Source organism: Ovis canadensis, chromosome 3, assembly GCF_042477335.2.
Source record: "Ovis canadensis isolate MfBH-ARS-UI-01 breed Bighorn chromosome 3, ARS-UI_OviCan_v2, whole genome shotgun sequence".
NCBI lineage: Eukaryota > Metazoa > Chordata > Mammalia > Artiodactyla > Bovidae > Ovis > Ovis canadensis.
Window position 1 is genome coordinate 13540625 of NC_091247.1, and position 13815 is coordinate 13554439.

The window sequence follows — 13815 nt, forward strand, 5'->3', positions numbered from 1 at the left end:
GCAATCCCCTGGGAGTGTTTGTGGCGTCAAAAACACAATTCTGTTTAAACACTTACAATATAAAGATAAGCAGAAAAGGCTAAAAGCAAAAGGGTACAACCATGGCTCACTAAGCACTGGTGAACAGACACAGGAGGACAGGAAAGGTGAGCCTTGGGGCCCTGGGGGCCTGGATGGGGCTGAATGGGGCCTCAGAGGAACTGCTGGGCTGGTCTAGGGGCTAACGCAACAGGCCAGTAGGATGGCGTGGTCAGCCCTGCCTCTGCTACCGGGTCAGCTCTGCCTCTGATGTCTGCGGACTCAAATGGCTCACCCCTCTCTGGGCCTCAGAGTTCCCTTCTGTAGAATGGGACTAACGTCTCCCTGGCAGGGCTGCTATGAACAACAACAACAGAGATGCCCACAGCTAGGTTTTGTAAACTGTAAAGTGCTGGCCCCAGGAGTCTTCTTCCTCGTCTTCCGATAAACTAGACCTCTACACATGCCCAAACTCTTGCCTAAAGCACCCTTTCCTTGGCTTCCCCAAATGCCCGGCACTCAAACCCCCTCCTCCAGGAAGCCTGGTCTGATTCCCAGTCCACAGAGATGTTCTTCCCCTCTCCTCTGAGTATGGAATTCTTTCTCCTCTGAGCATCACAACAGAAGGCTCAGATCACTCCCCATCCCCTCCTGCCCCTATTTTGCAGATGAGAAATGGAGACCCTGGGGAGGTTTCACATAGTTTGGTGAAGCTCTGTCCAGACCTTGCATGTGCGTGTGTGTGTGTGTGTGCGTGCGCACACACACACACACACACACACAGAAACTGCGTGGGGAGGGAGGCTATGGGAAGGAAGAGCTGCATTCCTCCACCTGGAACCTCGCACATGCATGGTGTCAGGCAGGGGAATTCTCCAGGATCAGACTTTCCCGGTCATCTTTGGGGTGAAGAAACCGGGTCCATTGGCAGGGAGAGATGAGGGCAGGGAGGACTCTGCAGAAAGACGCTGCAAAACGCCTAGAAAGTTCCAGCCCTGAGTCCACCGTGTTCTGGGTGAGCTTGAGGGTGCTATGGCCCCAACCTGAGCCTCCCTTAACTCATCGGGCAGTGGGGGCCTCCCCGGTGAAGATTCAGTCTCCAGAGGAAGCAGCTCAGCCCTGTACGTGTGTTTCCCCCTCCGCTCTCTCCGGAATGGCGGGTGTACCCGGGGTCCTCAGCCAGGGAGATCGTCTCCTCTGGGGCTGGGAATCTGGACAGGTCCTGGAAAGTTAGAGGCTAAAAGAAAACGCGCCAGCCTGCTTTCCCCTGGCGCCTGCGGCTTCCTCCGAAAGGGGCCCGCAGGGGAAAAAGCGAGGATTGTTGGGGGCCGAGTCGGCTAGGACCGCTGGGGTCCCAGAACAGGTGAGGGGGCCTGGAGAGACGCGGTCCCTTTTCCCAACGCCGTCCAAGATCCCAGTCTGCCCTTTGCCCCGCAAAAAGAACCCCGTGGGGACCTAGCCCAGGCCACATCCCCGGGGGTCTGCAGAGAGCCCCCATCCCACCGACAGACAGCCCCCTCCCCCCTCCCAGGCACTTCGAGCTGAAAGGGGAAGCTGGGCGGGCGGGAGGGGAGAGGGGGGTGTGGGGTGCCGGGCCAGGGACGCAGGACCGGGGCTCTTCGGGGACAGGAAAGAGGCTGCCTACCTGGCGCGGGCGCCCCGGGGTCCGCTGAGAAGACGGGGGATGGCGACAGCAGCAGGAGAAGCAGCGGGAATCGGAGCGAGATACTCTGCCCTGCGAAGGGAGAGAGTTGAAGGGCTGAGCCTGACATTCAAAGCCCCGTGGGGAGGCCACAGAGGAAAATGGTGGCACCGGGGCCGGACTTACGGCTCATGGTGCAGGGTGGCCGTTGCGTGCTGGAGACCGACTCAGGCTCCTGGAGTGCGTCTCTAACTCTGCCCGGGAGCTCCGGCCCCTCGGGCCCGCCCCCTCCCTACCCATTCCCTGGCTCCACCTCTCCAGCCAGCTGTCACCTCCGCCGCCTCCCACTTACTTCCTTGGCTCTGCCTCCAGCCAAGACATTTTATTAATTATTCTGTGACAGGCCAGGCCACTAAGGTGGGTTTTTCACCCGCGATCTTTGAGACACTTGAGCTTTTAAAACCCAGTAGCACCAGAATTGTGTCCATTTGGTAAGATAGGAAACTGAGGACCAGAGGTGACGTGCAGTGCTGAGACCACCTGGGGCTTCAGGGCAGAGCTGGGGGTATCTCAAACTAGAAACTGCTGCTGAGAACCACATACCCTTCCCCTACCCCCACCCCAAGTGGAAGGAGGCTGGAAAAAGAGCAGTCCAGGCTGGTCTTCACATAACATCCTGGATGAGAAATGCACTACCCCCAGATCCCCATGGGCTGAAAGCCTGCCCTCCAAGGCCACCTGCCACTGCCTGAACCTCTACCGCCAGAAGGAAGAGCACAGGTTGCAAGTCCAGGAGACCTAATTCAAATCGAGATGCTACAGCTTACTAACTGAGCCACCTTGGACCGGGTACTTAACCTCTCTGGTCCTCAGTATTCTCATCTCTAAGGCAAGGATGCTATTACAGTAAAACTCAACCCAGAGGACGGTTTTAAGTTTCCATGAGGTCATGCACACAAACTTCCTGATGCTGTGCGTAGCACAGAGAAGGTGACCCATGACCAGGAAGCATTCTTTTCAAAGATCTCCTGACTCAGGCTCCAAGGTGGACGCTCCACCAGTCGCACACCCACTGCCTACTTTACAGAGTCCCAGCATCCAGCTCCTCTTTTTTGTAGCTGGGGGAACCGATCTTAGAAGAGGGGGCTGCATCCTGGGTCCCACAGAGTCTCCTGGTCCCCATGTCCACAGGTTTTCTCCCTCAGTTTCCCCACCATACCCAGCCATCCTGTGAGCCCCAGATCCCGGAAGGCCAGGAGGGAGGGCTCAAAGGTCTGTAAGCAGGCTCCCAGACATCTCTGGGTGCGGAGAGAGAAGCATGAGAGAAGTGAGGCCTGCTGCAGAGGCCACCCGAGCTGTTCCCTTGCTCCAGTGGGACAAAAGCTAGCTGCCCCGGAGAGACAGAGCAAGCAAATGCCAGGGCAAATGCCAGAGGGAGTGGAGCCAGTAGAGGGCCTGGGGCCCTGGGGTGCTGGGGCATCTGGGTCCCCCACCCAGATCCAGAGCCCCCAGTAACTACCCAGAGGGGGCGAGGAGACATGAAACTTGGGCTATCAGCCAGAGGAATGGAATTAGGGTGAGATTTGGGGGTCCAGTTGCCCAAAGAAAAGGGGGGGTGGTTTCTGTGACGAAGAAAGAAGAGCTTGGATGAAGCCCCATCTCCACTCAGGTCCTCCCTCCCTTCAGGCCAGGAGCACAGCCAGTTCCCCGGCCTGTACCTCCTGTTGACTCCTCACTCCCAGGCCACCCTCCGGAACTCAGAGGAACAGCACTTGTGTGGCCCTGGCACTGAGAGAAAGAACTGGGGGTCAGAGATCCAAGTTCAAGTTCTCTTCCCTCGGTTTGACCTCAGACAAGTGTCGGCACCTCTCCGGGCCTCTGGTTCCCCATTTGAACGATGTAAAGTAGATGGTTTCTGAGAAGAGGCGTGGAGGGATTCCGCCCTCACTGTGGCCAGGCTGTGTGACCGGAGCTGGAGGTCTTGAGAAGGATGCAGTGAAGGAGACACCATAGACAGGATGGCGGATAGGTGCCCAGGCAGCCCCCCAGGGGCAGGACCACACCGAAAGGGGGTGAGGGGGCGAGGAAGAGAGAAGGCGGCAAGAGCACGGTGATTGATTGGCACCGGAGCTTCAGGGAAAGAGAGATGTGAAGGAGAATGCCTAGGTTCCTGGCATGATGCTGGTGATAACACCCAGGGAGGGAACCAGGGCTGGGGAGCAGCTCTCGTAGGTGGCGTTCACATCCAAATCTGGACTCGCTGTGTTTGACGCATGTCTGTAGCAGAGCCTGCAGGCAGCTAGTTACGGGGTGGGGGAAGGGGATGTCCCAGGCAGTCCTCACCCCAGCCCTGGAAAAGCCATAGCTCTTTTACTCCACAGCCTGTAACCTCCACATCTCGGGGGTTTCCTTAACCCTCACGATGGTGAACGTCTGTTCGCTGTGCAAGGACCGGCTCTGTGTCCCCAGGGAAGCGTCTTCTAACACACCTCCTCGTCTTTCTGTCCTCTGAGGACTCTCCAGGGCAGCCTCTGGTCAGAGCAGGCAGCACACTGGCTCGTGTGGGCCCTTTCTGCCTCTTATTAGGCTGCGGGCATCTTGGTCATGCTCATATCCCCAGGGCTAAACACAAGACCTGGGGCAGAGAAGGCGTCCACCAACGCAGGCTTATGACTGAGCATCTGAGCGGTTGAATCTGTGAAAAAATATGGACCTTCTGTGAATGAGTAAGGGTCCAGGCCTCATCGAGGTGACTGCCACCCCATCTGTCTGCTGTGCCAACAACTGCAAGTGTCAGTACTCTGCCTCAGTTTCTCTGACTCTCCCAGCTGAGCCCACGGCGGGCACCCTCAACAGCCTCACAGCCCCAGCTCCACCCCAGGCCCTGAGACCCTCCCAGCTCAGGTGGCAAGGACCTCTTTCCCTATTCCCCACCTCGGACATGGGGTGGGGTTTCCCTCTGCTTAGCCCCACCCCAGGCTCCACCCCGATCACACACTCTTCCTGGAGACTCTACTGGAATCCCTAGTGACGACCAGGATTTTAAAGCTCCTGGAGGGGTCTCACCCCAGATGAGTCCCACCCACTATTTGAAAATCCAGAGCTGACTCTTACCTGAATCACTCAGGGGCCCAGCCCCGCCCAGCCCCACCTCCGGAGTCAGCTTCTCAGTCAGGTGGGAAAGCTCTGGAATCAGCCCAACATCTCTTCAGATCCCCGTCCCCATTCCTCACGAGATTTCAGGGTGACCTGAGGCAGACAACTGCCCTTCTTGGGCGTCAGTTTCCCCATCTGTAAAATGGAGTTCATAATTCCATTCTTGTAAGAGTTATTGTACCTTACAAGACTCTTGCTCCTTGGAAGGAAAAACAAACCTAGACAGCCTGGCCACATTAAAAAGCAGAGATGTCACTTTGCCAACAAAGGTCCATATAGTCAAAGCTATGGTTTTTCCAGTAGTCATGTATGGATGTGAGAGTTGGACCATAAAGAAGGCTGACTGTCAAAGAATTGATGCTTTCGAATTGTGATGCTGGAAGACTCTTGAGAGCCCCTTGGACTGCAAGGTGATCAAACCAATCAGTCCCAAAGAAAGTCAACCCTGAATATTCATTGGAAGGACTGATGCTGAAGCTCCAATACTTTGGCCACCTGATGCAAAGAGCCAACTCATTGGAAAAGACCCTGATGCTGGGAAAGATCGAAGGCAGGAGGAGAAGGGGATGACGGAGGATGAGATGGTTAGATAGCATCGCCGACTCAATGGACATGAATTTGAGTAAACTGTAGGAAAAAGTTTACTCCTATAAAGGAGGACAGGAAAGCCTGGCGTGCTGCAGCCAATGAGGTCACAGTCAGACACAATACAGTAACTGAACAACAAAGAGTTACTGTGAAGACAAGACACGATGACGTGCGTGATTCTGAGCAATATTATAGGCATGACCAGCCTCCAGCAGGAACCTTCATTACCTGCAGGAATTCATGATCTGCTCTCCCTAACATTCACTACCTGAACAGGAGGGCTTCATGCAAAACTCTCTGCCTCCTCTTTACCTGCTCAGTGCCAGCCTGGGGTTGGGCATCAGTGGTAACAATAATGATTGTTAATATTTCAAGTCCCTCCTGCGGGCCAGGCAGAGTACCACATATTTCACATGGGCTATCATGTGTCAGTTTCCCAACAGCCCTACAAAAAAATGATGACCTTCGTTTTACAGGGAAAGAAACCGAGGCCCAAAAAGCTGACATGGTTTGCCCAAGGTTACACAACTAGTAAGGGTTAGGTTTCAAGACCCAATCCCAGCCAGTGTTTGGAGTCAGTTAAAAGGAGACAGAAACTGGATGGCATAGAGGCAGGGGGAGGCTAGGCGGTCCAGTTTAAGCAGCCGAGTCCAGCTGAAAAGCTAAGAACTGAGAATCACAAAATGTTTTCACATTCCTCTCATCCAAATTCTCACAGCCGCTCCGAAAGGAAAATAGCATTATCCCCATGATGCAAAAGAGGAAACCGAGATGCAAAGATTTCCCTCGATCATGCGGTGAGGCAGGCATGCTAAGGGGTTTTTGTGTAATGTCTCCTTCATAATTATAACATCTCCCTAAGATCGATTCTCTACTTGTCCCCATGTTCATAAACAGGAAAACTGACCGCTAAAGGCCACAGACTAGTAGCTGGCAGAGCTGGAATCGAAGCCTCCCTGGTCTGTTTGCTGTCAAGCTGACAAGGTAACTCCCTGCTGCACCCCATTCCGGGCTCTCTTGGATCCCAAGTCCTGACTCGTTAAAACAAACATCCCCATCCAGGCAGAGCCAGGGCCAAGAAGGCAGATAAACAAGCAACAGGTTGGTGAGTGGAGAGTCCTCAGGCTTGTCCGGGGAGTTTCCACTGCAGAGTCCCCTGTCCCACAGACCTCACTACTAGGCAGCTGGCGCCACCTGATGAGTAATCTTCGAGGATCAGACATCAGCTCCTGGGATCTAGGGCCCAACCACCTGTGATGGAAGAGCTGGAGGGGCTGGGAAAGAGCCGTTGTCTTGTGAAGATACAATAAATGCTCTAGAGGTTGCTGGGCTGCAAAGTGTCAGTCTCTGCATCCCCCTCCTTCTCCATCAGAGCTGAAGGAGAAGCAGTTTCCATGATTCTGCTGTGGCAGTGAAGTGCTCTCCTAACTGCTCAGCACCTTCAGTAGTTCTCACGGCCCCAGCCTTTGACCTGGCCGTCAAGTCTCAGCTGAGCAGCAGGATATCATAGAAACAGCCCTGGAGTGGAGGCCCAGAAGGTGCGGTCCCCAGACAAGTCACTCTTCTCCCTCCTGGACCTCAGTTTCCCAACTTACTAAATAACATTCCCTGGTGGTCCAGTGATTAAGACTTCGTCTTCCAATGCAGGGAGTGCAGGTTCAAACACCGGTTGGGGAGCTGGGACTGTACATACTTTACCACCAAAAAGCCAAAACATAAGACAGAAGCCATATTGGAACAAATTCAATAGAGACTTTTTAAAAATGGCCCACATTTGATCCACAATGGCTCAAGAAAATATTTTTTAAATAAATAACTAAGCCTGTTGAATTAGATGTGCTGAAGGAGGGAAATGGGTTCTCAGAGTCAGGTGGCACTGGATATGGAATCTGGTTTCCATATTCAATATTGCAGCCAGCCATGTGTCATTTCTGAGGCTCGGTTTCCTCATCTGGAAATAAGGGCCGTAACAATACTTATTTCCTGGGAGCACTGCGAAGATAAGACTGCTCAGCTCAATCCCTTGCACTTGAGAGATACTTGGTAAACGATCGTTACTGGCTGAATTATTATTGTTGTTGTCATTCATTACTGTTCAGTTGCACAGTGTGTGACCCTTTGTGATCCCACGGACTGCCACAGGCCAGACTTCCCTATCCTTCACCATCTCCCAGTCTTTGCTCAAACTCATGTCCACTGAGTCGGTGATGCCATCCGACCGTCTCATCCTCTGTCGTCCCCTCTCCTCCTGCCCTCACTCTTTCCCAGCATCAGGGTCTTTTCCAATGAGTCGGCTCTTTGCATCAAGTGGCCAAAGTATTAGAGCTTCAGCAATTATTGGTATCGGTATGAAATAATTAATCCTAATTAATAATTAATAATAATTAGTTTGATTCAATCAGTGTGGTCCTGCATGTGAAGAAAGCTTGTTCTGGACACCAGAAAGAATTTGAGAAAGAATGGTTGCAGGCAGGTGCTCACCTAGGGTACTAGGAATGCATCTGGCTACCTAGAGCGAAGCCCCAAACATGGAAGCTTAAACAAACAAATACACAAAAACAAAAAGAGGATTCTTCCGGAATCTTCTGGTGTAGAGGCGACGTCGCCCAGGCCCCTTGGCTGCCAGGGAAGGCCAGGCTCTTTCCATCTTTCTGTTCTATCACTCTCAGAATGTGTGGTGTCCTCCAGTCTGAGTTCCAGCTGAGCTCCACCAGCACCTCCTTCCCCAGAACTATGCCACATGACCTCACTTGCTGGCAAAGGAGATGGGGAACTTGAGTTTGGGGGATTAGGCAGGAAGGGACCCCGAGTTGGAAATGGAGATTGGGCCCACTGTGTCTGCCAGATTCAGAGGAGTCTTTCCGGTGTGGGTTGTGGTTTCTGACGTGTGACTTCTCTGGAGAACCCAGGAACAGCTGTGTGCTGCTGACTCCAGAGGTGAGAAGACCTTGCTAGTCCCAGGAGAGGGCCAGAGACTTGCAGAACCACAGCCGGTCAGAGCCCGGAGCTGTCCGAGCGAAGGTCCAGCCCAGCTCAGCTCAGTGTCAGACGGAGGCTCAGAGCAAGGCAAGGGCTTGCCTAAACAGACCGGGTCTCTTTCCTCTGTGTCCTACGGCTTCGCGTAAAATGACCAACCTGGGAACAAGTCATCTATGAAAGTAGTGCCCCAGTGCAAAGACACCTCTTCCTCCAAAGGTCTGCCTCCAATAAACTGAAAATGCAGGGAGCAAGAATTCACACTTCCAAACAACTCTTCAGGACCGATTCATCACTGGTGTGGAATGTGTGTTCCTGCCTTAGCACCTCAGTTAATAACTCATGGTCATTTGGCCATGTGCAGTTTAGAAAAACATTTTCAGTTACATCATCTTCTCTTTTGATCCACACATAAACCTTCTGACATAGATGGTTTAGCCCCTGAATAAATCAGGATTATTTCTATGACAAGTGACTCACACTCAACTCCAACTGATTTTGGCAAAAGAAGTGTTGGTTCCCGGGCTGAAAAACTGGGGACAGGAAGGGCTGCACCCATGTGCCAAGTTTCTCCTCTCTCTCTGTATATCCCTGTCTCCATCTCTCTCTCTTTCTCTCTCTCTTTCTGATCTATTTTTCCCTCCTCTAGTTGACTTCACTCTCAGGCAGATGCTCCCCAAGCTCTGGGGCAGCGCCAGGCTTACATGGTCCTAGTGACCCAATCCCAAATGAAAAGAGGATGTCTCTTTCCTGGATACTTCTGGTTGCTCCAGCTTAGCTCCCATGCCCATCCCTGAACCAAATGCTATGAGCAGGAGGATGGGATGTCCTGATTCTTACCGGTCAGTCCTAGACCAGGTCCCCATGTGAACTGAGAAGGAGAGAGGGACACTCCCCAGAAGAAAATTATGTACAAAAGAGGGAAGGGACGCAGGACAGGCAGAGGCAACCAATATCCACCAGCATTCCGCTTCCCCATCTGCCAAACGAGGAAGCCAAGGCTCAGAGCAGTAAGTGGATTTTACCTGAAACCTCAGAGCTGGCAAGAGAGGCTCTCTTGCCTTTGGCCATGAGCCTGGATGGAGAGAAGAAGGAAAGGTTATGGGGATGAAAAGTCCCCTGCCTTTCTGGAGCCTGGCAGGCTTCAGAGCCGCCCAGAGTGGAAGGGAAAAGGATATGGATGGGATGCTGGAATCCAAAGCTGCTTCTCCTCGGTACTTCCTGGTGTGTTCTTGAACAGGAAAGGATATTTGTGTTTGCTGAACAACCAGAGCATGCCAGATACATCTGGGCACTTCGCAGACCATGTTTGCCAGAGTTGAGGCTCACAGAGATGAAGCAACTTCGGTCGAAGTCACAAAGTCTTGGAATCGCAGCGCTGGGACTCAATCCAGGTCGGGAATGACTCCAAAGCCAGCACTGTTTTCTTGAGTGGTTTCTCAATGGGGCTCCATTGACCTTTTGTGTAGGATTTTTCCCCCACACAGGGCAGGAAGTTCAGCTGGCTAATAGTAAGCTCAGTCACAGCAGCAACCAAAAATTGTTCAGTGCATGTCTAACCTCCCCTCTCCCTCCAGAAGATTACATCGGCCTCTGGCTGAGAACCATAACACCACACTGACCAAGCCTGGGGCTTTTCTGTCACCTCAGGACCGGACACAGAGTTCTGATGAATGAATGGATGAAATATTCTGGAGTCAAATAAGAGTAGGTGTGAAACCCAGCTCTACCACTTCCTACCACTTCCTCGGTTTCCTCATGTGTAACATGGGGAGAACACCAGCACCACATTTATAGGGTTGTTATGAGGATTCAACGAGTTAATTCTTAGAAAATGCTTAGGTCATTGCCTGACATTTAAGCTCTGTAATCAGTGTTTCTTAAATAAATGAACCCGATAAATGTATCACTGAATGAATGACTACTGCTTATACGCACACACACAATCAGGATGCAATGTGCAAACACTTGCATATTTGTTATCTCATTTGATTGTCTCCCTTATCCTTAAAGGAAGGTTATGCACATTTTACAGATGAAAAACCTCGCTCAAGAGTTGGGGTGATTTGGCTAGAGTCTCCCAGTTGTTAACCGCAGCTCCAGAATTTCAAACTCTGGCTTCTCTGACTTTTCCATCCCCTGCAAATATGTGGCATTTTGACACCACAAATGATGCGTGAGGGCTCTTCCAAGGGCCTGGACAGGGAGGGGCCATCCTGATTCCCCGGCAATAAAGAACCAATTTCTCATCCATCCCACCTAGGGCTCTCTCACGGGGCTTCCCTTGCTATGTGGGGTGTGTGTAGATGTGTGTGCGCGCATGTACGTGCGCATGTGAGTCACCAAGGGGTTGGGGATCGAGGAGGCCCAGCCCTGTGGCCAGGACCACAGGACCACAAGAAAGAGCTGAGCGGTGAGTGGGAACTGGCCAGCCGTCTGGCCACAGGCCCCCACTCTGAGGCGAGAAGCCCTGGCCCTAGAGACACCTCAGAGCCCCCAAGCCTAAGCCCTTAGGACAAGAACTAGGTGTCTCCCAGGGCACCTGGGACCCAGCACACAGGGCCAGACTCCCTGCTCTGTGATTCCCTTCAGGTGCACTGCATCCATCCCACAAACCCTCATGAAATGGCATCTTGGCAAACCTCCAGACGGTCTGCTGGAGACTTCCACTTTTAGGGAGCTCTCAGACAATGGGTGAGCCTCCGAGGAGTAGAAGACAGAGGATGTGGTACTCCTGGGGACGCACACACATTCACGCAATGAGGGTCCCTTCTTCCCAGGCCAAGATTTAAGTCACAGCTGTAGTGGGCCTCCACCACAGTGGAAGCGTAGAGCGGCAGAAAGACGGAGAAACCCTGATGGCCCACACCTCAGCCCCCTCCCCTCAGCAGCTGTCTCCTTGCTGGTATCTCAGGCCGCCTCCTTTCCCTGGAAGCATAATTTAGATTATGCTGGATCGAGACTCCTCCTCACTCCTGTCCACTGGGACTCTCCAACTTTCTTATCCAGACCAACCCAACCTATTTCAGCTCAACCCACCTCAGTTCTCCTAAATTCAACTCATCCACCCAACTCAACTTCTTTCCACCCAACCCACCCAAATCTGGCCCTGCCAAATGCAACCGAACTCCGCTCCACTCAGCCGCAAGCAACCCATCTCCACACAACCCAACTCAGCTTAACTCAACTAAATTCCATTCAAGGAACATCGGCTCAACTCAGGGCCACTCAGCCAAACTGCTCTCCATTCAATCCAACCAAACTAAATTTTGTTCAACCAACTCACCCCAGCACGACATAACACAACTCTATTCCACCCAAACCAAACTCAATACACTCAACCCAGCTCAATTCAGCCCAACTAAACCCACCCCTATCCAGCTCTGTTCTTCTTGTTTTACTTTTCCCCCTTCTGCCAGATACTAAATACTTGCTTCCTAATCCTGCCCTTTTGGCAGATTCCCTATCCTTCCCCAAACAGTGAGACACCGAGTCAGTACCTGACCTAAAAAGAAGATGGGGAACGTTTCCTTTGGATTTTCCACCTCCTTTCTTTCCTCCCAACACTAACCATGTCCCTTCACTGATAACAAGCTTCACTCATCTCTGACTTCCCACCACTTGCCCTTACCCTTTCATGAAAGCCCAAGGCCACGAAGCCTCAGAGACCTCAGCCTACGGGGCCTCTCATCTCTGCACACATTATCCCCAGGGAAGTGGGTCTGGGGGACATTTAGATTGGGCAGCCGGGAGGGTCCAAGCCCCAGAGGAAATTTGATGGGCAGAAGTAGGACCACCAGACCTGAGCACCTTGCAGGCAAAAGGATCTGGCTTTTGCAGAGCCCCAGGGGGCAGAAGGCTCTGCGACTGGCTTCCCTGCCGCAGCCACCTGGCCCTTTTCCACTCCTGGAAGGCCCTGCCTTCCTTTCCCTGCCTTATCACTCAGTCCTCACTAATCTCTGTATCTCTTTCTCTCTCTTGGTCATTATCTCTGTGTGTGAGTGGCCTTGTTGCTTCTTCTCTATCTTGGACACTCTCTTCCTCTTTTGCTCTCTCATGTGGTTAATCTTCTTGCTGACCCTCCTCCCATCTCTGTCTCTATTTCTGGTACAATCAGCTTCATGTTCGATGCTCTGGCTGGGGAGTTAACTTCTTCTTCCATCCCCTCTGCCTCTTTCTGATGGGGAAACCCACAGTCACCCGGGGACTGCCTGGGAACCTCTCTGGCTGCTGAGTCAGGCCTGAGGCCACCTGCGCCTGCGCTGAATCTGCTTCCCTCAGAAGGAAGGAAAGCACAACTCTACACCCTAGAACCTAGAAGGGGCTTTCGGCCCATCTTCCCATTTTATGAATGGGAAAACTGAGCCCCAGAGGCTGCAGGGGCAAAGCCTAAGATCATTCAGAGGTAACAGAGTGAGAACGAGGCCCTCCTGAGCTGGAGACCCCAGACTCTGAACCTACAGGAAGAAGGCAGGGAGGCCAGACTGGCTGAGAGGTGGGTGGGAGAACAGTTGCCTCTACCCTGGAAGCTGTCTCCAGGACTGAGAGAATTCTGTCCCTTCCAAAGCATCTCAGAGTGGTGCCTCCCTGTCTGTCTGTCTAACTCTTAGCTAAGTGTATTCTCTGAGTAGGGTGGGGAAGAAAGGAGACAAGAGGCAACCTGGGTGCCCCTCTAGTGAGGGTCACTTATCACTGACCCTGACCTTTCCCATCTCTTGAGGTCAGGACCCAGCCCTGCACAAAAGCACAATTCTGAAAGCACGACGGGGAAGGCGTCACGGGCCCCTGGGAAAGGAGGAAGCCGGGCTTTGGCCTCCAGCAACAGAGCCGCAGCCTGAGGGTCAGTGCGGGGGTTTCAGCCAGACCAAATCTAGAATCCAGCCACTGAGGCGCAGCTCCCCCAAACCACCCTGGTCCCGGGGAAGGGTGAGCATGCAGGCCCAGAGCCAGGAGGGTATTCCTCCCTGCCTCCACCCCCACACACACCCCTCCAGCCTCCTGGTCAGCCCAGGCTCCAGCAGGAACCAAGCCAGGGCCGGCCAGTGAGACGGCCTTGCCCCAGCCCAGAAGGCAGGCCCCAGCTCTCTCCTCCTTGGCTGGGACTGGCTGCACCTCTAACTACTCTGAGATGCTCTCTCAGCACCTCTGAGTTCCTGGGCAGGTGCCGGCCTGCCTTCCTCGGAATTCTAGGCTGTCTGAAAATAGCAAGAAGAGAGGACTGTGGTCTGCGTGGTGGGCAGAGAGAAGCTGGGATGGGGTGGGATGGGGGCGGGGTGAGATTCTAGGTACAGGCGCAGACGCCACTAGGACTAGCGCTGACCTGATCTCAAGTACCCTTCACCCCCTCCCATAAGCCCCAGCTTCCTGCTTTTCTGTAGAAAGGGCCCAGCCCTTCTTTCCACTGAACAGATCCGGAGACCCAGAGGGGGAAGCAG

General features: G+C 53.1%; 1 protein-coding gene and 1 long non-coding RNA gene across 2 annotated transcripts in view; one reads left to right on the forward strand and one right to left on the reverse strand.

The window, feature by feature from the left end:
• Positions 1 to 2016, reverse strand: part of PTGS1 (prostaglandin-endoperoxide synthase 1) — a 24663-nt gene extending 22647 nt beyond the window's left edge. The window contains exons 1-2 of the mRNA XM_069580133.1: positions 1847 to 2016; positions 1664 to 1753 (exon numbers count right to left, since the gene is read on the reverse strand). Of these exons, the coding sequence (XP_069436234.1) occupies positions 1664 to 1753; positions 1847 to 1853 (97 nt within the window). The 5' untranslated portion in view covers positions 1854 to 2016. The remainder of the gene's footprint in view (positions 1 to 1663; positions 1754 to 1846) is intronic.
• Positions 1 to 10286, forward strand: part of LOC138435446 (uncharacterized) — an 11519-nt gene extending 1233 nt beyond the window's left edge. Inside the window, exons 2-4 of the long non-coding RNA XR_011255107.1 lie at positions 6302 to 6388; positions 9621 to 9774; positions 10031 to 10286. This is a non-coding gene — a long non-coding RNA (uncharacterized lncRNA). The remainder of the gene's footprint in view (positions 1 to 6301; positions 6389 to 9620; positions 9775 to 10030) is intronic.
• The last annotated feature ends 3529 nt before the right edge of the window (positions 10287 to 13815 follow it).